The sequence below is a fragment of the Pristis pectinata genome, chromosome 7 (assembly GCF_009764475.1).
Source record: "Pristis pectinata isolate sPriPec2 chromosome 7, sPriPec2.1.pri, whole genome shotgun sequence".
NCBI lineage: Eukaryota > Metazoa > Chordata > Chondrichthyes > Rhinopristiformes > Pristidae > Pristis > Pristis pectinata.
In genome coordinates, this window is record NC_067411.1 from 19,545,868 (window position 1) to 19,569,114 (window position 23,247).

At 40.4% G+C, this 23,247-nt stretch overlaps 1 protein-coding gene across 3 annotated transcripts; it reads right to left on the reverse strand.

Moving 5' to 3' along the window:
* Nucleotides 1–201: 201 nt before the first annotated feature.
* Nucleotides 202–23,185, reverse strand: LOC127572417 (caspase-3-like). 3 transcript variants are annotated; one of them, XM_052019650.1, is made up of 7 exons: nucleotides 22,946–23,146; nucleotides 17,328–17,403; nucleotides 11,408–11,535; nucleotides 10,633–10,761; nucleotides 7,169–7,344; nucleotides 5,216–5,281; nucleotides 202–1,981 (listed from the first exon to the last, which is right to left on the reverse strand). In XM_052019650.1, the coding sequence occupies exons 2-7, from the start codon at nucleotides 17,393–17,395 to the stop codon at nucleotides 1,877–1,879; spliced, it is 672 nt and encodes a 223-aa protein (XP_051875610.1). In that variant the 5' UTR covers nucleotides 17,396–17,403; nucleotides 22,946–23,146; the 3' UTR covers nucleotides 202–1,876. The 3 variants fall into 3 exon arrangements, with proteins under 3 accessions (XP_051875610.1, XP_051875609.1, XP_051875608.1); XM_052019649.1 differs by having other exon boundaries at nucleotides 204–1,981; nucleotides 5,149–5,281; nucleotides 22,946–23,185; XM_052019648.1 differs by having other exon boundaries at nucleotides 204–1,981; nucleotides 5,149–5,281; nucleotides 17,328–17,400.
* Nucleotides 23,186–23,247: the final 62 nt, after the last annotated feature.

The window sequence follows — 23,247 nt, forward strand, 5'->3', positions numbered from 1 at the left end:
GTACAAATATGAGTTGTTAGTTGGAAGCCTATATCCAGTAAGTGTCGTGAAAAAAAATTAGAAGTTAAAAATCACAAAGCTTATAACACAGCAATTAACAGCCCAGCACAATTAGAAATAACCTACCCATTATTGAATTAACATTAAGCACAGCAAGAAAGTTTGTATAACATAAATAGATTATTCAATGTTTGAAACATGTAAAATAATATCTTTTGCAATGTTTGTCATCAATGAATTTTTATTCAAAATTTACCAAGCACTTTGAAGTTTAGTCATAGTGCTAAATTAACAAGACGTTGTATACTTTCAGTAAACAATATTTGAAATATTTAAAGACAAATACAATTTGAATTCATTAAACAATTTTTAATGTATAAATTTGCCGTGCCTACCACTGAAGAAGAGGTTTATATCCATGATATCAATTATCATGAGGGGAAGGCACTGAATCAAACTCAATGGCTAAACTTCCCATCCTCTCCACAAGATGGAAAGGAGAAAAAGACACAGATCAGAGATTAACAAATGACCACACTGAGGCTAAGAGTCCAATGGAGATGCTGGTTGGTTGCGCTCATCATTCAGCAGGAAATAACACTGAATTCTGGGTGACAAACTAAGGAAAAGGTTTTCAGAATGTATGTTACCTATTCAAGATTTCAGTCTTGCTAATCCCATACTAAGACTGTCTAAATACACTGTGAAAGATACAGACTTCTATGATTAACTTGGATTTGTAGTCTGACTTTGTTTTATAAGAATTGCACATAGAGCAAGAGTTGCATATTTTAGTACTTGGATATGTCGAACAACATAGATGATAGTTTGGTCAGATACCTCCAACCTTTGAAGCTGATAGCAAAAAATTTTCCTGAGAAGTTGGGTATGCAATTGCTGAACAATTAGTCAGCAGACCTCCACTCAAATATTCAAACTTTTATTATTTAGCAACTTTTATTACCCAAAGATATCACAATACTTCACAGCCAATAAAATCCTTTTGAAATGTAAGTAGTTGCAATGGAGTTAACCATGGCAGCCAATCCTGCAAATGGCTGCACAATAAATGATCAATTACTTTATTTTAGTGATATTAAAACGAGCAAATGTGGTCCACAAATGTTGGCCAAGACATTTGGAGAATTCCTTGGTTGATTTTGAATAGTGCCATGAGATTTAGAGGGAAGCAGGGTCAAGACTGGGCCTTTGTTTAAATCCTTGTTTAAAAGATGGCAATTTAACAGTTTAGCTTTACCCCTGCATGCTGAAACATCATCCAGATTTCACTTCTCTCAACTGCAGCTTGAACTGCCAATTTTGAGGTGAAAATAAACCAAGTCCAGCTGCTTAACTGTACCCAAGTCAGTTATGAAAAACTGAAAAACAATGATCTGTTCATACATATTCACAATATGTTATGTTCATCAAACCATAATTTTATCAAAAGCAACTTTTCCACTAAATTTATAATGAAGTCCTTTTAAAATTAAAAAGTCTTTAAAATCTAGCACTTTGCTCTTAATGAAACTCAAACAGATAACTTCCAAATTTGTGGAAAAGATTATATTCAACTATTTAACAGAATAGGTTTGAGAATCAAAATAACCAGTACAGAACAATATGAATGGCTATCTTGGTTAAAATGGATATTTTCTCTGCTGACAGGCAAATCATTATAAAGTCTAAGAAAATTACTTTTGAAATAATTCTGCATAGAATTTCTGCAATTTTCATACATTTCTACAGCTGTCTTAAGTAAAATAAAATTCCTTTGTTAGCATAGAAATGATGCAAGGAATTTGTTTCTTTGCACGGAAGTGCACTACATCAGTATTAGATTCAAATTCTAGTGCCACTTTGTTGTTGACTCTGGTCAACAGCTGCATGAGTTCAAGCTTCTTGCCATATTTATCCAGTACATGGCATAATGACTGAATAAACCAGGAACCATTGCTTGTATTTCGCCAAGAGTAATAGCCTGAAAAAGAAAACCATCACATAACTTTAGAGATTCACATTAAAAACTTTTCAAAAAACCCTAATGCAATATCTATACAATAAATGCATTTAAAGATTAGTTTCGTGTTTCACACAAGTACCAGAAGCCATAAAGTACCAGTACCAGAAGGAACAAATGTGTAGGGAGAACACAGAAAGATACAAAAGCAACAGGGTAGTTGCAGTGGGTTCTTCAATGTCCTCAATATTGACCAGGGCTCCCTTAGTGCCAGAAGCTTAGATGGAGCAGAACTTGTTGCAGTGGGTTCTTCAATGTCCTCAATATTGACCAGGGCTCCCTTAGTGCCAGAAGCTTAGATGGAGCAGAACTTGTTAGGTACATCCAAGAGGGTTTCTTGAAAAAGTATGCAGATAGTCCAACCAGGGAAAGTGCCCATACTGAACCTTGTATTGGGAAATGGGCCTGGCCAGGTGATCGGAGTTTCAGTGGGAGAGCATTTTGGAAACAATGACCTTAACTCTAATTTTTCCAAATAGTTTTGGATAAGGACAAGACTGGATCTTGGGGGGAAAGCACTAAATTGGAGAAAGGCTAATTACAACAGTGTTAGACAGGAGCCGAGGAAGAGTAGATTGGGAGCAAATGTTATTGTACAACTCCATATCAAACGTGGAAGTCGCCTAAAGGCCAGCTGGTCAGAAATCAGGACTGACATGCTTCTGTGAGGAAGATGGACAAGGATGCCAAGTTTTGTGAACCTTGGATGAGAGACATTGCAAGTTTAATCAAAAAAGAAAGACAAAGCATTTTTAAGGTTTAAGGTTTAAGAAGCTGAAACTGGACAGGTAACTTGAGGAATATAAAGGAAGCAGGAAATAACAATATAGGGAATCAGAAGGGCTAAAAGGGACCATGAAATGTCCTGGGAAATAGGATTAAGGAAAATCCCAAAGCATTTTGGGAGGGTTACTAGGAAAAGGGTAGGGCATAAAAATTGGCAATTCATGTTGCAGCTATACAAAACTTTGGTTAGGCCACATAGGCAGCTCTGGTTGCTGCATTACAGGAAGAATGTGGAAGATTTAGAGGGAGCATAAAGAGATTCAACAGTCTGTTGCCTGGATTAGAGAGCATTAGCTACAAGGAGAGGTTGGACAAACTTGTATTCTTTTCTCTAGAGTGTCAGAGGCTGAGGGACAACCTGATAGAAGTATATACGATTATGAGAGGCATGGATAGGGGATGGTCAGAACGTTTATCCCAGGATAGTAATGTCAAATACTAGAGAGGGCATAGCTTCAAGGTGAGAGGGGGAAGTTTAAACCAGATTTACAAAGGAAGTTTTATTTTACACAGAGTGATGGGTGCCTGGAACACACTGCCAGGGGAGATGGTGGAAGCTGATAAGAGAGCAACACTAACACAGGCACACGAACAGGCAGGGAACAGAGGGATATGGATCATGTACAAGTAGATGGGATTTGTTTAAATTGGCATCATGGTCAGCACAGATATCATCAGTCGAAATACTTGTTCCTGTCTACACCTCTATGCTAAGTGTTTAGTATTAATTAGTAGTACGCGTAGAGAGAAAAACTGTGTTTAAGTTACAAGTTGCTGACTTTATATCAGAACTGTTTCAGGTTTTTTCCTTCCTCCAGAGGTGCCACCTCACCTGCTGGGCTTTGCTAGCACTTTTTTTATTGCAGAATTCCAGCAACTGCTCTGTCCTGTGGCTCACTATTGAAGCACCGTTTTCTTTCCCCATCTCATTTACAATTGGAGACACAAAAGACTACAGATGCTGGAAATCTAGAGCAACGCACAAAGGAGCTGGAGAACTCAGCAGGTCAGGCAGGATCTATGGAGGGAAATGGACAGTCAACATTTCTGTTTGCATTTTTGTATTCTTTTATTCAAGCTTTCCACAGAAAGATTAGTTGCAATTAACAAGCCTTCACCTCCTTCTGCCAGCCAACTCTGACAATATCTATCATCCAGTTTGAGGATTAAAATATCATTCTAATTTGTGTATTCAAGTCCCTGGAGTTTCTCTTGGTCTTCACCCTCTCCCAGACATTCCCTTTGTTCCCTCCACCCCTCCCCTTCTCTGCAATTAAAACTGTTTTTTTTAAATCTTCTAGTTCTGAGGGAAAGTTGCTGACCTGAAACCTCAGCTACTTTTCTCTCTCCACAGATGCTGCCTGACCTGCTGAATATTTCCAGCATCTTGTTTTTAGTGGAAAGTTCTCACTTGATTTTTAACTCATCTATGAATAAATATTTAATAGGCAAGTTCTTACATAAAAGATACATCCAGGATGTATCCATGTAGGTTTATTCATTATGACACAAAAGGATGCCACTCGGCCCAACAAATTCATACTGGCTCCCAGCAGAACAATCCCACAAGTCCCATTCTCCCACCTCCTGTGGCCCTTCAACTTATTCACTCTCACATTTCCAATGACTCCCCTTTGGTTCTTTTGCCACTTCCCTACACTACGGAGTAACTTAATAGCCAAATTTATTAGAATAATGCAAACTGGCCTGTAAACATCTGTTACCCAGGATCATTTATGGCACCTTAAGACCCTATCTATCCAACTGGTTCAAACAATGCAAACCCAAAACAAGATTAAGGTGTAGTGATGAGAGCTTAAGATGTCTGTGTGTAGGTTGGCAGCAGCTAAGATTTTTCAGTTACTGTTTTGGGACTCAACTCTCAAATCTTCATAAAAAGGAAAAAAAACTTACAAGCTTGGTCTCCAGTTAATAAACAAATGGTTTATTTCCTGTCAATGAAAAGAACTGAGTGTAGTGGTTAGCATAACACTTTACAGCGCCAGCGACCCGGGTTCAATTCCAGCCACTGTTCTCCCCATGTCTGTGTGGGTTTCCTCCGGGTACTCTGGTTTCCTCCCACATTCCAAAGACATACAGGTTAGGAAGTTGTGGGCATTCTATGTTGGCGCCAGAAGCGTGGCAACACTTGCGGTCTGCCCCCAGAACACTCTACGTAAAAGATGCATTTCACTGTGCGTTTTGATGTACATGTGACTAATAAAGATATCTGATCTGAGATACAACTGGGCTTCATTTATAACCTGCTCATTTTGTGACTGCAACTAGAATAGTGGGAACTTAACAGATTCAATATTAGAACATTATGCTTTAACACTCACCAGGTGCTGTGGAATAAGCATACATGAAGTCAGCCTCTATAGGTATTTTTTGCAGGGATGCACTCACTTCATTGCTATCCACTTCAACTGCATCTGTTTCAACACCTCCATCAAATTCACTTCCTCGACAGGCCTAAACAGCAGAGAACAATGAAACAAAGGCCACAAAAGTAAAATATTTGGAAATTAAAATAATAAAATCTGCAAATTAGAAAAGTAACAGACAAGTTGTTTAAACAAATGGTACCAGCAAGTCGACCTACCACAGTTCAAATGATTTATATTGCATGTTGCTCACTTTTCTCTGAAGAGGAACCCCAAAGATTAGATTCTGAGGTAAAGGTTTATGGATAAAGATAGGCTATTCCTTTTGGGCATCTAGGTACTGATTACCAGATCATTCAGTCGTAAACAATTCTTCATCCTGCCTTCACACAACATTCACTTTCCAGCAGGTACCAAAGGTGATCAGAAACAGAAGCACCAAATATTTTTCCATTAGCACCAATGGTTATTGCAGCAACATGATTATCACAAGGAAATATGTATGTGTTAGCTTGATTCAAGTAGTATTACCCTCACCTCCAAGTCAAAAATTCTGCATTCCAGTTTCATAATACATTAGAATAACACTTCATCAATTTTATGTCTCTACATATTATACCCAATGTGTCCAAAGAGAATCATTAACAAAAAACAAAATAAAAATGTAGGGAAAAACATTTCTAATACAGGGAGCAGTTAGGATCCAGAAAATACTGAGAAAGAGAGCGAGAGCGCAAGTGAAAGGAAGGAGAGTGGAGGCAGATTTGATCATGGTATCCAAAAGGGAACTGGATAGACACTTGGAAAAAAAATCATTTGCAGGGCTATGAGATGAAAGCAAGAGAATGGGACTTGCTGGATTGACCTTGTATAGAATCAGCAAGAATCAATGGGCTAAATTGCCTCATTCCATGCTTTAACCATTCACAAAATTTCTCTAAGAAACTAAATAAACAGTGCTAAATGAACTCATGATTTAGATTTAGTTCAAATGCTCCACACTACTCTAAAACCTTAACTCAAAAATGATTCAAAGTGAGAACTCAACTTTTTAAAACTTGATTGCTTTTCCTTTGTTCTCCCTTTTCTGAGCATTTTTTTTAATCTTTAAGAAGCAACTTAGTTTATTTTATTCCCCGTATGAAGTATTTCCTACTATAATTTTTATACTGAGGGTGGAGAAATGAGGCTTCATTCAAAATGTCTTGGTAGAAATCTAACCTGTGGGTTAAAAGCAAAACCTACATGATGAATTTTTAACCTGAGAGAACTTGTAACCAAATGAATTAATATTGTATTTTAATGTATGTGTGTGTGTATGTGTATATATATATAAAATGGAAAACCACGAAACATTCAGTAATGTTATTGTACGATTATAATAGCAGGATTGACCATGCAGCCCCAAGCAGCTCATGGTCAATTGCCTACCTCAAGCCCACCCCTGTCCTATAATTTCCTGCCCTACACCTATTGATCTAATTTTACATGTATTCAATGCTGGAACATCCACAGTCCTGTGGTAGAAAATTCCAAACTTTCACTACTCGCCGGCCAAATTTCATCTCTAAATGACTGACTACTTTTCCTGAGAATATACCCACTGGCTGCAGACTCTCCAAATAGTGGGAAGAACCTCTCAGCAACTAACCAATCTACCTCCCTCAGAATCGGTATGGTTGGCAGAAACATAGTGGGTCAAAGGGCCTGTTCCTCTGCTGTATGACTCTATGGAGTTATGGAAACAGATTATGTCTTGAACTATCAGTACTGAAGTCCAAGTAACAATTGCACAAGATCAGTTGAACTACAGGCTGATGGAGCACTTTACCTTAAGGGAAGAGCAAGTTAAAAGTGTATTTGCTCTGGGACCATCTTAGTGCACCTGCTATAGAAAATGAATACCAAGAGATGCACAAATACGTGTGGAATATTGTAATTAGCAGGTTAGAAACTTGCACTGATCCTTCCATACCTGTATAAAAAACAACTTTGGCTTGCCAACTAGAGATCGGCATTGATCTCCTCTAAAAATACTAGTGAATTTCTTAATTTCTACGCAGCCATCTGTTCCATACAGCAATCCTTCTTCTCCATGACTAAGAAAAATACAGACGAAAGCCGCCACTTGGCTGTGATCATTCTTGGCAACTATCAACAAACATAATAGAATGCAATGAGTTGTAAATGCAATAACAGTTGGCACTATAAAATACAGGTTTCGTCATCTATTTCTTCCCAAATCTGCCCCCTTTGGACATGACATCTTGCAAAAAAAAAATCCTGATGGAAGGCAATTATTTTTCCCCCCATTTATTAATTTTACACATGGTATTGGTAGCAAGGCCTGCATTTAGGTCAAGGATCGGGAGCTGGATGTACTCAGGACCATCTGGGAGGCAGAAAACATCATAGATGAGACTTTTACTGAGGTAGTCACACCCAAGGTACAGGTTTCAGATAGATAGGTGACCACCAGAAGTAAGGGGAGTAAGCAGTCAGTGCAGGGATCCCCTATGGCTATTCCCCTCAGCAATAAGTATACCCCTTTGGATACTGCTGGGGCGGTAGGGATGACCTATTAGGGAACAGCAGCAGCCACCAGATCAGGAGCACAGTGGCCAGCTCTGAGGCCCAGCAGGGAAGGGTCAAGTCAAGCAGCGCAATAGTGATAGGAGACTCTATAGTTAGGGGGACAGACAGGAGATTCTGGGGCCACGAGAGACACCAGGATGGTGTGTTGCCTCCCAGGTACTAGGGTTGAGGATGTCTCAGATCAGCTACAGAATATTCTCAAGGGAGAGGGTGAGCAGCCAGAGATCGTGGTGCACATTGGCACCAATGACATAGGTAGAAAGGCAGAAGAGGTCCTGCACAGTGAGTACAGGGAGTTAGGAAGGAGGCTGAAGAGCAGGACCTCCAAGGTAGTAATCTCTAAATTATTCCCAGTGCCACGTGCTAATCAGAGCAGGAATAGGAAGATAGAACAGATGAATGAGTGGCTGAGGAACTGGTGCAGGGGGCAGGGTTTCAGGTTTTGGATCATTGGAACCCTTTCTGGGGCAGGGATGACCTGTACAAGAGGGACAGGTTGCACCTCAACAGGAGGGGAACCAATATCCTGGCTGGGAGGTAGGCTAGTGCTACTCGGAAGGGTTTAAACTAGTTTGGCAGGGGGATGGGAACCAGAGCACCCGATCAGAAAGTGGAGGGATTGAGAGGAAGGTAGATGACAGGACCAGTAAAATCAGGTAGGAGCAAAGTAACAGACACGATAGGACAGACGGGTTGAAGTGTGTATTTGAATGCTAGGAGTATTATAGGTAAAGGTGATGAACTTAGAGCACAGATCAGTACATGGAACTATGATGTTAAGGCCATAACAGAGACTTGGTTGAGAGAGGGACAGGAATGAGTGCTTAATGTTCCAGGGTTTTGAGTGTGGGGGAGGAGGGAAGAGTTGCACTATCAGGAACAATATCATAGCTGCACTCAGAGGAGACATAATGGAGGGCTCATCTACTGAGACTATATGGGTAGAACTCAAAAATAAGAAAGGTGCAATCACTCTGATGGGATTATACTATAAACCCCCCAAATAGCCACTGGGACATTGAGGAACAGATATGCAGGCAGATTAGGGAAAGGTGCAAAAACAACATGGTTGTTGTAATAGACAGAGGAAGAAAACTTCTTCAAAGTGGGCATCCTTGGAGACTTCGTGGTTTTTTTCCCCTCACCCCCTCCCTCCAAGACCTTTTTTTCCCCCTCTTTCTTACCTTTTACCCATCCGCCGGTGGATCTGCTCTCCCCTCCCCCACACCTGCCTATCACTATCTCTTACCTGCATCAACCTATCACTTCCCTGTGCCCACCCCACCTCCCCTCTTTTGTCCACCTATCACTGCTCTGCTTTTCCCTCCTATATATTGGGCTTCCCCTTTTCCCATCTTCAGTCCTGAAGAAGGGTCCTGACCCGAAACGTTGACTAGAGCAGATCCACTGGGGAATGGGTAAAAGGTAAGAAAGAGGGGGAAAAAAAAAGGTCTTGGAGGGAGGGGGTGAGGGGGAAAAAACCACGAAGTCTCCAAGGATGCCCACTTTGAAGAAGTTTTCTTCCTCTGTCTATTACAACAACCATGTTGTTTTTACACCTTTCCCTAATCTGCCTGCATATCTGTTCCTCAATGTCCTGGTGGCTATTTGGGGGGTTTAATAGTATAATCCCATCAGAGTGATTGCACCTTTCTTATTTGCTGCCTGGCCTGCTGAGGTCCTCCAGCATCATGTTTTTCATGGTTGTTGTAATGGGGGACTTCAACTTCCCTAATATAAACTGGGACCTCCTTAGTGCAAGAGGTTTAGATGGGGCAGAATTTGTTCGGTGCATCCAGGAGTGTTTCTTAAATCAATATGTAGATAGTCCAACAAGAGGAGGGGCCATACTGGACCTGGTGTTGGGTAATGAGCCTGGCCAGGTGACTGACCTTTCAGTGGGAGAACAATTAGGGAAGAGTGATCACAACTCCTTAAGTTTTAAGATAATTATAGATAAGGACAAGTTTGGACCTTGCAGGAAAGTATTAAATTGGAGCAGGGCAAATTACGAGAGCATTAGGCAGGAACTAGAGAAAGTTAATTGGGAACAGCTGTATTTGGGCAAGTCCACATCTGACACGTGGAGGGTGTTTAAAGACCAACTGCACAGAGTACAGGACAACTATGTTCCAGTAAGGAAGGACAAGGATAGCAAGGTCAGGGAACCTTGGATGTCAAGAGAGGTGGTGAATTTAGTCAAGAAAAAGGAAACACATGTAAAACTTCGGAAGCTAAGATCATACAGAGCTCTTGAGGATTAAAAAGCCAGGAGGGAATTAGGAAAGCCAGGAAGGGCCATGAAAAGTCCTTGGCAAGTAGGATTAAAGAGTCCCAAGGTGTTCAATACATACATTAAGAGCAAGAGGATAATTAGAGAGTGGGTAGGACAACTTGAGGATAAAGGAGAGAAGTGTTTGGAAGCAGAAGATGTGGGTGATATCCCAAATGAGTACTTTGCATCTGTATTTACCAAGGAGAAGGATGTGGAGGATAGGGAGATCAGTGTGGAGCATGCTAATTTGCTAGGGCATTGAGGTAAAAGGAGGTAATGCTGAAAATGACTGAAGAAGATTGTATGGGTTGATGGTCTACTCTTTCTGTTCCAATGATTTGCAGCATCGATCATTAATGGCTCCCAGCCCAAATGCATCATCTTCCCCATTCATTCCGTCAAAATTCTTAATTTATCTCATATTTATCAAAATAGTTGTCCGTGCTTCCACCCTAGTCTCTGCACCTCAAGCAAAACAGTGATCTGTTATAATTTAGTCCCAGATATCTAAACTGCAAAATGTAGATAGTAAAAAAAACTCAATTTCATTAGTTTTGACCAACACTTACCACTAGTTAGCTTTTCACACATCTGTTCACACGTCTGATCATTATGAACTTCAACGTGAAAACCCAAGTTTTTGAAAGTCTTCATCAAATTACCAGCATCTTTATCTGTACCACTGCGTTTAGTCATGCCTAAAAATAATAAAAAAAATTTAAAGAAAAATACTTGTAATTTTACTCTCATGAACTTTCTCCCTCTGTTAATTCCATAGTGGATGTTAATTCTTCAGACACTCAAGATCCTCTTTTATAAGAAAGACTTAAGGGTGTTGGTCTTGATGGCACCAGGTATCATAAAACACCAAGGCTAAGCCTGCTGCAGAAGGTTCACTAAATGACCATCAGGAATAGGAATCCCATCTTATTTTCCACTCTTTAATCAAGCAACACTAATGCTAGCCGTCTTAACATTGTGGCAACTGAGTTAATTGCAACATGTCCAAGGCATACATGGCCTGAATCACTTCTTAGATAAGTTCTCCAAGTTCACAAGTTATTTAAGCTCACAAATCTTTCACATAAACAGTCTTAACTTATCTTAAGCTTTGATGAAGTAATCACATAACCATTAATGATTGTACTTTGGAATCAACCAAGGGCTATGCAACATCAAAAATAATCTAATAACTGTCAGAGTACTTGAGCAGCACCTCTGATTATAAATTAGCAGGTTCACTTATTTTAATTCAAGCAAAATTTAACCTATAGAATATAAACCTATATAGTAACTAATCCCAATTCATGATTATTGAGCATGTGCAAGGGAATGTACAATTACCTGTTCCTGGATGGAAATTCTTATTGTTAAAAATGATGCATGTGCCAATATGTTGGTAGTTCATGTTATATTTCATAGCTGGATCGTCAGATTTTCTACCCACTTCATCGGCAAACTGTTTTTGGCTTCTGAACAGGAACACAATCAGACTTAGCATTTGACAAGATTGAAGTGTCAACCAAGTAACAACCAGTTTCAAAACAGTAGGGAAAGTGCAATAGTCATCAATTTTAGTACAAGTAGGCATTTCTCTCATGTGAACTTTATAGAGAAATCACATGGTTTAGGGAAGATAATTTTCATGATGCAACAAAGGAGGATACAAAAACGTTAATACAGAAAGCATTGTTGATCCAACTTCACTTCTACCCCAGAAAACCTTGTAGATACATCATACTTATTCCAAAAGCAGAATTTTTTTTACTTTCCTGCTGCTCAAGGCCACATTTTAATGACAGTATCATACTTCCATGAGGCTCAGTGCCCTAAAATCATCTGCCTTATTATACTTTTAGTATATATCATAGTCTTTGTCTATGTTCTAAACTTTATTTCCTCTTCCTTTCAAAATACAAGTTTCTGCCTCCTATTTTCAGTTCTTCTCTCCCTCCTAAATCTCTACCTAGCTTTCTGTTCCCTCCTGAACTACTTTAAACCCTTTCCAACAGCACTAACAAACCTACCCATGAACATGTCAGGCACTATCCTATTGAGGTTCAACCTACCTGGCCTGTAGAGGTCCCACTTTCCCATCCACTGACCCAATATCCCATGAACTTAAAGACCCCCTTCCTACACCATCTCTCCAGCATACATTCGTCTATATTATTCCCATCACTATACTCACTGGTGCATGGCAGCCAGAGTAATCTGAAGATTACTATCTTTGGCTAAAGTATACTCTTTAATGCCCTTATTAAAGTATGAACTTGGGCCTGTTCATATGCTATACTGTTCTATGTTCTATGTTCAAAAAGACATGGAAAAGTAACTAAATAATAATTTTGGTATTTAAAAATATTCTACACCTGCTAATAGTTCAGATAGCAAATATTTTTATCTGCAAAACCAGAAAAGATTCAACCTCTTAACTGCAGTAATTTACAAATTTACAGAGTGCATTCACTTACAAAAAAGCTTGAACAACACATACTATTATCTGTAAAAAGCATTTTAAATCTGTTACTATCTCCTGTAAAACAAGATGTGTTCATTGCAACCACATTGCTGCAACACTGGACTAGAATTGGAGCATGGTAACAGTTACATTTCATAATCATTGTCTACAAGCATCGTACATCCAACTGCAGCCTTCTCCTTCATGCTCTGTCACTGTTCTAACTCTCGACCACAGAGGTACCGCACATTTGGAATAAAGAATTAGGCAAGATGAACATCAGTGAACGCCAGAAATCGGTTTACAACTTCCCTAGATCATTTAGTGCGTCTTCAACTTGTAAAATCTATGTGGCAAACTGCTTCAATGTCACATCCAAAGTTAGGAATCACATCTAAAGTGAATACACAAGTGCAATCATTAGCAAGCCATTGCCTTCATAAATGACTGTTCTTGATGTCTGGACTGTGGCCTCTCCTTTGATGCAATAGTATTCTTTACATTTGTTTCTTTCCTAAACATTCTTTGAAGAAATGCAATGCGGTCCACCTTTACACCAAGCATGTGTCTTGCACTGTACTCTGCCCAGTGTGTCAAATCCATTAGTGTTGCCAAATTGATTAAGGAAGAGGAACACAACTTAAAAGATTTGGTGGTTTTCAGTAATCTAATATTGTGATGAATGAATTTATAATTCATGTGGCAGCCTTGTATCATTTAATGATAAGATCAGTGGGCTTGAATGGTAGGAGACATTTCCAATTCACACTCAATGAACTCACTGAAATCAAAAAACTGAGAACAGAAAATGCTGGAAATGCTTATCCTTTCATGAAAGAACATAGAAAAGTACAGCACAGGAACAAACCCTTTGGCCCACAATGTCTGTGTTAACCACGATGCCAAACTAAACTAAACCCATTTGCCTGCACATGGTCTATATCACCCCATTCCCTGCCCGTTTGTGTGCCTGTCCAAATGCCTCTTAAATGCCGCCATGGTACCTGCTTCCACCACCACCCCTGGCAGCATGCCCCAGCACCTATCACTCCGAGTTAAAAAAACTTACCTCATAGCTCTTAAACTTTTCCCTCCTCACAAAGCTATGCCCTCCAGTATTTGACATTTCCATTGTGGGGAAAAAAAACTGACCACCTAACCTTTCTAGACTCCTCAGCCTCCAACAATCTAGAGAAAACAATCCAAGTTTGTCCAAAGGTCATTAACATGACACTAACTTTATTTCACTCCAGAGATCCTGCCCGACCCGACTACTTACAGCATTTTCTACTTTTATTGCAATTTTAAAGAACAGCTTCAGATTACAAATTCCATCTTGTCATTACTGGTTGCAGACAGAGATGCTTCATCAGAATTTATTTTTCCCTTCAAAGCAAGCTTCAAAAACCAATTTGTGACTGCATGGTTTCTGCACATTTCTTTTCATGCTTTTAATAAAGTTCATTGTTGTGAAGTAGACACTACACATTAGTGCAGAATTATGAAGTAGCCTCTAAACTTTTCACTGTGATGCATTATTTGTTATTTTCCCAGGAACCTTGCCAAATTCTATTTTAAAAATTATCAGGCATTTGATGACAGCCAAGACAGTTACAAGAAATTCACAACTTCAAAAACAGTACTGTCCCATTTGTTAGTGAAAGGAAAAGCAACTGTGTTAGGAATCCATTTCAGAATGTACTGCCCAACAGCTGACATGTTTCTCCAGCAGCATGTCTGTACTTGACAAAGTTTTGACAAGTTCAAAGTGTGCCACATTTCAAGTCTCAACTCCCAGTACTGCAATGAAACATGGGTGCAATAGCTGTCTAATATTTTGCTTGTGATGTCATATTGAATTCAGCTTTGTGTTTTACATTCTAATTGTGATCCAATTTTAAATCAAGATCAACATACCACAACTACGATCTATCACCACAAAGCAAGTTGTATAACCAACTTTCTTCTATCAACATCTTTCTCCTTGCTTGATCACTGTCATACTTAGCAGCTTTTTCTACTCCACCACTGTAATTAAGTAGGAAATTACTGTGTTGTAACACAGGATGCAATGCTGTTGTGTGTGCAATTTTAATTACATGAAAATCTAGTGAGTATGAGGAACCAAAGGAACAAAGTATTAGTCAAAAAAAAAAGGTTGGTGACCTTTAAGGCTGATACTCCCAGTCTTAATGATCTACATCCAGAGTTTTGAAAGAGGGAGCTTCAGAGATAATGGTGCTTTAGTATCATCTTCCTAAATTTTGTAGATTCTGTAATTGTACCTGTGGATTACAGGGTAACAAATGTGACCCAACATTTTAAGAAAGGTTTTCAATACTGTTTGTGTAATATGTACATACATGGAGGTAATGTACAGACGTGGATTGAGAATCTATTATTGGACAGAAAGAATAAATGGATCCTTTACAGGCTGCCAAGCTGTGACAAATGAGAGGTTGCAGGGATCGGTGGTTGGGCCCCACCTATGATTTATATTACTGATTTAACCAAGGGTACAGAATGTCTATTTAAGTTTGCTGATGATACTAAAAGTATGCAGAATTGTGAATACAGAGGAGGATGTAAAAAGGCTTCAAGAGGAAATGGACAAGCCAAGTGAGTGGTTGAGAACATGGCATTTAAAATACAACAGAAAAGCATATTACCTATTGAGCAGTGAGACTAGGGAGTGTTGATTTTCAAAAAGACCCAGATGTTCTTGCATACAAGTCACTGAAGACCAACATGAAAGAGCAATGAGCAAATAGATGGGCAAACAGTGTGTTAGACTTTATTACCAGATGGTTTTAATACAGGGATATGGAAGTTTACTGCAGTTCCAAAGGGACTTGGTGAGACTGCATCCAGAATAATGAGTATAGTTATTGTCTCCTTGCCTTAGGAAGGATGTACTTGCCATAGAGGGAGCACTGTGAAGATTCACTCGACTGGTTCCAGGGATGCTGGATTTGCCATAGGAGGAGAAATTGAATAGACCAGGACAGTATTCTCAGAAGAATGCGAGAAAATAGCTCAGAAGAATGAGAGAACATCTCTGAAACTTTCAAAACTCTTGAAGGGCTTCAAAGACTAGATGCAAGAAAGATGTTTCCCCTGACTGAAGAGTCTTAGAACAGGAGATGAGGAGAAATTTCGTCACTCAGAGGTTAATGAACCTTTAGAATGCTCTATCCCAGGCAGCTTCCCACTCATTAGGTTCATTCAAAACTAACGTCAACAAATTTTTGGGCAATGAGTCAGGGAATACGGGAATAGTACTAGAAAATGGCACTGAGGTAGTAAATCATCCACAAATGGCAGAACAGCCTCAAAGGGCCATACGACTTACTCATTTCTACTTATTAGGAACTTATTTTCTTATTATTCAAATTGCGTGTGGAGTGTCGTAAGTTAGTCACTATAGTTTTTCTCTTCAATACCCATACATCAGTACACAGCAGTTCACTGCTCCAACACAGGGATACTGTTGGCAGGATCTGCTGAGAAATAGCTGAATCTGAGATCCAGGGCCAAGTGAGCAGACAGCAAGATCATGGAAGCAGTAAAACAAAAAGGCCCGAGATCCTCAAAATAAGAGAAGCACCTTCTAACCAATAGTAGTAAAGACGTGATATTTAGATTCTGCAAATTCAGGCAAGACCTTAAACATCCACAATTATGGTCATAGAATGATGGCAATTAGCAAAAGAAAAAGTGATTAGGATCTGGAAATGATCTCGTGGCTTTCAAAAGGTAACTGAATAAGTAAAAAGGAAACATTTTGCAGAACAATGAACTATGAAGAGTAGTACTAGAAAAAGACTGAATATCCACTTTTATCCATGCCCCTCATGATTTTAATATGCCTCTATAAAATCACCCCTGAGCCTCCTACCCTCCAAGGGAAATAGTCCTAGCCTCTTTAGTGTCTCCTTATAACTCAAGCCCTCTAGTCCCAGTGACATCCTCAGGAATCTTTTCTGCACCCTTTCCAGCTTAATGACATCTTTGTTATAGTTGGGCGACAAGAAATGCACATAGTACTCCAAATGTGCTCTCATGAATGCCTTATACAGTTGCAACATGACATCCCAACTCCTATACTCAGTGCCCTTACTGATGAAAGCAAGCATGCCATACAGCTTCGTCACCACCCTGTCTACCTGTGTCGCCACTTTCAGGGAACTATGTGCCTGTACCTCTTGATCTCCCTGTTCTGTTCAAAGACCTATGACAACTGTGAAAAGCCATTAGGATGGCCCTGGGGGAAGTCCATTAGGAGTTGCCCAAGGTCTAGTCACTGCTCACATTACAACTATGGCAGCAAGGCCTTCAGGACAAATTTGACTCACGCGGTCACAAAAATAAATGCAGCTGCACAGGCTGAACAATGAATGGGTGTAAGCAATAAGTTTGGGTATAAGCCAGGTCAATAATACGTTTTGTAAATTCAGCCTCTTGCATTGCATTTGTTTCCACATACTTCATGGGAAAACAAGGCAAGTAACTGAACTGCCACCAAGAAGAAATTTGTGCAAGCCTGCTATCTACTAATAAGACAGGAGGTTCAGATCATAGGTTAGTATGAATTATGAATATATTTCAGCCCTAACTCCTTAATTGCTACATAAAGATTTCAGTCAATTTCACATCGTGTGTTGACAAATATACATCCAGATTACTCAAGCTATAAGGACTATTACATTGAATTAATGGAAATAAAAAGCAAATGTGAAAACTGCAAATTGTGAAAGAACTCAAACACTGAAAACACCACGGCATATTAAAAAAAACTCTCACCCTTCACCGATTGTGCTGGACTTTGCATCAATAGTGTCACCTCCAGACATTGTTCCCTCATTAGCCATTGCTTCTGCTGGCAAACAAAATATGCTGTTATTTCATGTTCATAAAACTAATGAGCATCCTGAAGTCAAAAGGAGAAAACAACAAGAAGCACTTACACATAGACAATAGTACACCTTCAAAATAAAACTAACTGTAGAAAGCAGTAGACAGAGTTAAGGGAGGTAACAAAAGAGATGATCAAAAATACCAAGGCTTAAAAACATCAATCCCAGAGGGTCAATAATCCTGGCACATAATCAGCGTGGAAGAATTAGGGAAGCAGAAGATGCAGTCTGATGAACAAACTTTAAGTTGTAGAAAGATAACACCAAAAACACTAATAATCCACTAAATCCAGCCACATATTAAGACCATGCTCCGAACATTCGTTGCAGTCAGAAACTTGCTCACATATTTGGCCCCAGCTACACACCAACTTGCCAACACGGACATCAAATGCAATCCATCTCAGAGCAAACAGAGGGCTGTGAAGGAATGCCAAGTCAAGCAGAGTTTATTGTCATGTGCACAAGTATGGTGAAGTACAGGTAGAGTGAAATACATGCTTTCAACAGGTAGAGTGAAATACATGCTTTCAGCAGCATCACAGGCATGCAGGTTCAGACACCACAGAATAATAAACTATACATAAAATTATACTATATAGTGCCTAAGAAACTGTACTAAAGCAAGATCTTAGTGCAAAAAAAAGACAATTGAAGACAAGTCCACGATAGTGCAAGAGGTGATCTGTAGTATTCCATTGCTGAGGTAGGGTTAGGGTTGTGCAGGTAGGTTCAAGAACCTGATGGTTGTAGGAAAGTAGCTGTTCCTAAACTTGGTGGTGTTGGACTTCAGGCTTCTGTACCTCCTGTCTGATAGCAGCAGCGAGAAAAGGGCATAATCCAGATGATGGGGATCCTCAAAGATAGATGCCACCATCTGTAGATGCTGTCAGCGATGGGGAGGGCTGTGCCCATGATGGACCGGGCTATGTCCACAATTCTCTGCATAATCTCCTTAAGTTTCTAAGAAAGTAGCGTGCCTTCTTCGTGATTGCATCAACGTGCTGGGCCCAGGACAGGTCATCCAAAATGTTAACACTCAGAAATATGAAGCTGTTTACTCTTGCCACCTCCGACACCAATGAGAACTGGGATATGGCCTCCTGACTTTCACTTCCTGAAGTCAACAAAACCAAGGAACTCATCATTGACATTGAGCAAGAAGTTGTTGTAACATCCGATTGAGTAATGCTAAACACCTCACTCCAATACACTGGCTCATCACTACCCATAATTCGACCAACAACAGTGATGTCGTTGGCAAATTTATAGATGGTATCGGAGCTGTGCTTAGCCACAGTCGTGGATGTAAAGCGAGTAGAGCAGGGGCTAAGTGTGCAGCCTTGAGATGCACCTGTGTTGATCGTTGAGGAGGAGATGTTGTTACGAATCTGTACTGATTGAGGTCTGCCAATGAGGAAGTCAAGGATCCAGTTGCAAAGGGAGGTACAGAGGCCCAGGTCTTGGAGCTTGGTGACAAGTTTGGAGGGGATGATAGTGTTGAACGCAAACTGTAGTTGATGAACAGCAGCATGACGTAAGCATTGCTGTTGTCCAGATGATCCAGGATTGAGTGGAGAGCCAGTGGGATGGCATCTGCTGTCGATCTATTGTGGCCTTGGACAAATTGAAGGGGATCCAGGTCAATTCTGAGGCTGGAGTTGATTCACGCTATAACCAACCCCTCAAAGAACTTCATTACAGTGGACATTTGTGCTACCGGATGGTTGTCATTGAGACAGGTCATCATGCTCTTCTTGGGCACTGGTACTTTGAAGCAAGTGGGAACCTCAGACCACAGAAAGAAGAGGTTGAAGATGTCCTCGAATACACCAGCCAGTTGGTCTGCACAGATCTTCAGCACTCTTCCGGGTACGCCATCTGGGTCAGACACTTTTCGTGGGTTCACCCTTTTGAAACATTCCCTGATGTTGGGCTTGGAGACTGAGATCACAGGGTCATCCAGAGAAGTGGGGGCTCATTATTCTCCCTTTCAAAGTGTACATAAAAGGTATTCGGAAGTGACGTGTCATGCCACTTATGCTACCAATTTTTGCTTTGTGGGAAGTGATTGCAAGCAAGCCTGCCACAACTGTCAAGCCCGCTATATTTACCAAAAATCCCAGTAATATACAGCCAATCTCACGAGTACATAGATAATGTCAGCAAATAGCAGAAATGGAGAACATGTGACAGATGCCAGGCTGTTAATACAATTGAGAACTAGATTCGTTACAGAAAGTTCTGAGGGCAACTGAGAAAGGAAGTAAAAGACAAAAGGAGTGTAAGAAAAAGACTTACAGCAAAAATAGAAGGGAATTTAACAATAGTCCAAAGGGACCCAAAAATGAAATAGGGCTAAAGGAGAGGTGGGTCCGATCAGAGACTAAAAAGGAAATCTACACATGGAGGCAAAGAACAAAGCTGAGGTACTAAATAAATGTTTATAATAGAATTCACCAAGGAAGATGCTGCTGCTGGACTCTCAAAGTGTAGTGGAGATTCTGGATGGATTAAAAGTTGATACAGGAGCTATCAGAAAGGCCAAATGTTCTTCACGCAGATATAATAACCTGATCCAGGTGAGAAGCATCCTAGGTTGCTACAAGCAGCAAGAGAGGACATTGCAGAGGCCCTGATCATAATTTTCCAAATATTTAGAAATTAAAGGGTAAAATCCTTTTACAGGAAATATTATGCACTTCAGGCAGAGAGGCATTCAATTACATGATTAATTCTCTCTTGAAATTCCAGAGTAATTTGGAAATCAAAATTGTAACTCGTTACATTTTAAAATTAAAGACATTTCAAATGGATAGAATATGAAATGCATCTCAAAAATAGAATTTTTCAAGCTCAAATATGCATGAAATATTCTGAGTTAATGTATCATTGTACAATTTCCACAGTTGTATTTTCTTAAGTTACAGACTTCTCAGTCCCCTTGCAAAACAAACTCCGTATCAACTCAAATGAAGTAGAATCAATAGTTTGTTTTAAATAGCTCTAGTCTGTGCTGTGAAGATAAAAGAGGAACTTATTTCAGGTAACATACAAAGACCACATTAATCCTGCTGGACCATCCCAACATTCCCATCAACTCCCCCAGATTCTACCACCCACCTGCACAAGGCCAATTTACAGACACCAATTAACCTACCAAACCACACATCTTTGGGACACCCAAGGAAATCCACACAGTCACAGGGAGAACGTGCAAATTCCACACAAACAGCTCTGGAGTAAGGATTGAATTCTCATTACTGAAGCTCTGAGACAGGAGCTCTACAAACTGTGCCACCTTAAATTGTTTCCTTTGTCCATCCAGGAATCATAGCCCTCGCAGCTGAGTGCCTGTTTTAGGAATCTGATATCAGGCATGTAAATGACATACCTGCCAGCTGAGAGCATCAAGAGCCTCGGTGCTGGGAAAACTGGCCTGCAGAGCGCATTGGCACGGGTTTGTTTATTCCAGTGTATTTAGAGGATAGCATTGATGCTACTGCTACAGTGCTTTGAGTTTAGTGAGCAGTACCCACCCCACCATCAAGGACACCCTCAAGAGGAGGTGCCTCAAGAAGCAGCATCCATCACTAAGGACCCTCACCATCCAGGACATGCCCTCTTCTCAGGAGCCTGAACACCCACACTCAACGATTCACAAACAGCTTCTTCCCCTCTGCCATCAGAGTTCTGAACAGTCCATGAATCACTACCTCATTTTTCCTTTTTTTGCACTATTTCTTTGGTAATTTATCATAATTTTTAATGCCTCTGCACTGTACTGCAGCAAAACACACTTTTCCCACTGACGTAATGCAGCCCTTGCAAACATTTAAAATTTTGAGATTTCATTTTAATTCCATCTTCCCTTTCTCCAAAGCAACATTACAACCCTTTCAAGTTCTCTATTTTACTGACTCTGGTGCATTCTCCCTACTCTTATTTGCGTACTGGTATTCATGTCATAACGGCAAAACCCCTGCACATGAAGTTCTCTCCTTAAAGCCTTCCAGCACCTTGTCCTCTGAGTGCACCTTAACACACAAAGATGCACACATATAATGTAACTAAATTCTGTGATACAGTGGTTTAAATAGATCCATCTCAATTGCAAAGCTAGAGTATCAAATCTATATAGGCTTTACCTCATCCAAAAGATGACATAATGTCACATGGGGAATGACTTCATTAGTACTGATATTAATGACTGAACACCAATCAAATGAGCAGCATTACACAGATTGCATCATACTTCTTTAATGCACATAGTGCTTTTAGATCTGGATGCATTTTTTTAAATGGCAGGTCTTCCATATTAATGTTTTAAATTACATGTAGCCAAGGGAATATTTGACTCAGCTGGTGTTACACAAATTTTCTACTGCAAACAAGGACTATGAAATTAAGTCCCAATAGAACAACTTTTGTTCCCTCTTCACCCTTGTGGCTGTACCTTTCAGTTTCAATATTGAATTTAACAACTTCAGGTAACCACCTTTTTTCCCTCTACTTACATGGCTATGCCTTTCAATTTCAATGTTTTTTTTCTGGGCTCAAACTACCAGTCTTATAAAGTAATTGTTACCTTGACAACTTTAGCTTCTGCTCCCTTCACACACTTTCCCTCTTTACACCTTGAAACACACTGGTTTTCTCAATTTTTCCTGTTCTGATAAACGTCCTCGATCTCAAGTCTCAGTTTGTTCAATACTTCATACTAAAGAGAGTCCAGATGCTATTATATTAAATCAAATTCTATCGATTACTTAATACAAGACTACAACAAACATTTCAGATGTGCACAGTTCCTCACTGAATAAAAGATTACATTACTAGATAAAAAAAAACATTTTTACAGAAATGCAGCCAGGGATTTTTTTTTTAAAGTTGCATCTTATTGATACAGGGAACTTAAACGACCTAACCCTTTGGCGATTTGTAGGGCACTTTTAAACTCCTGGAATTTGGGAGTCCCAAAAGCCGCTTTTATATTAAAATATGCTAACGCGAATTTGTTAACATCCACTTGTTCAACAACTCTCTCTCAATAAATCGACTTCCTATCGCACTACAATGACACAAGTCCGTGTTTTTAAAACAATATAATACTGCAGCGAATACCTTCGGTTTAAAGAGGCAAAATGGACAAAAGAAAACAGGTGAATAACGAGCGAGTGAACCCGGTTCTGGGGTGGTGGAGGGACGGGGGCGTGGGGGTAATGGACTGAGCCCGGTTCCGGAGTGGTGGAGAGGGGTGATGGACCGAGCCCGGTTCCGGAGTGGCGGAGAGGGGTGGGGGTGATGCACTGAGCCCGGTTCTGGCCAGGCGGAAGGGGACGGAGATGTGAAGACGGTTGGGGAAAGGCGAGAGTGACGATGCCTCTGTGGAGACGCTACACCGGTCACAGGTTCCGCCCGCGGCCATTGCTCAAACACCTGAAGCAGTAGGTATCCCGGACACCGCCCAACGTGCGGGGTAATCTCAATGCTTTCTGATTTTACCTGGGACTTCCAGTATCCGCGGACTGCGCGCTTGGTGCCGAGCCGTTCACCAGGCGACCGAAGATATGGCTCAGCTCAGCCGCCTCACAGCTTCAGACCGCCGCCCCGCTGCCCACTCCGGCTCCTCCACCCCCAGTGACGTTGTCCCTTTGTGACAACATCAACGGGCACACATCGCCCGACTTGCGCGCTGGAACTCGAGCGAGAGAGGAAGCGACGCTAAGAGTCTCTGCGCGCAGGCGCGATCCCGCCTGTTCACCCCAGGTGTTGTAGTCCAAGCGTCTCCGGCAGCCCGGGGAAAC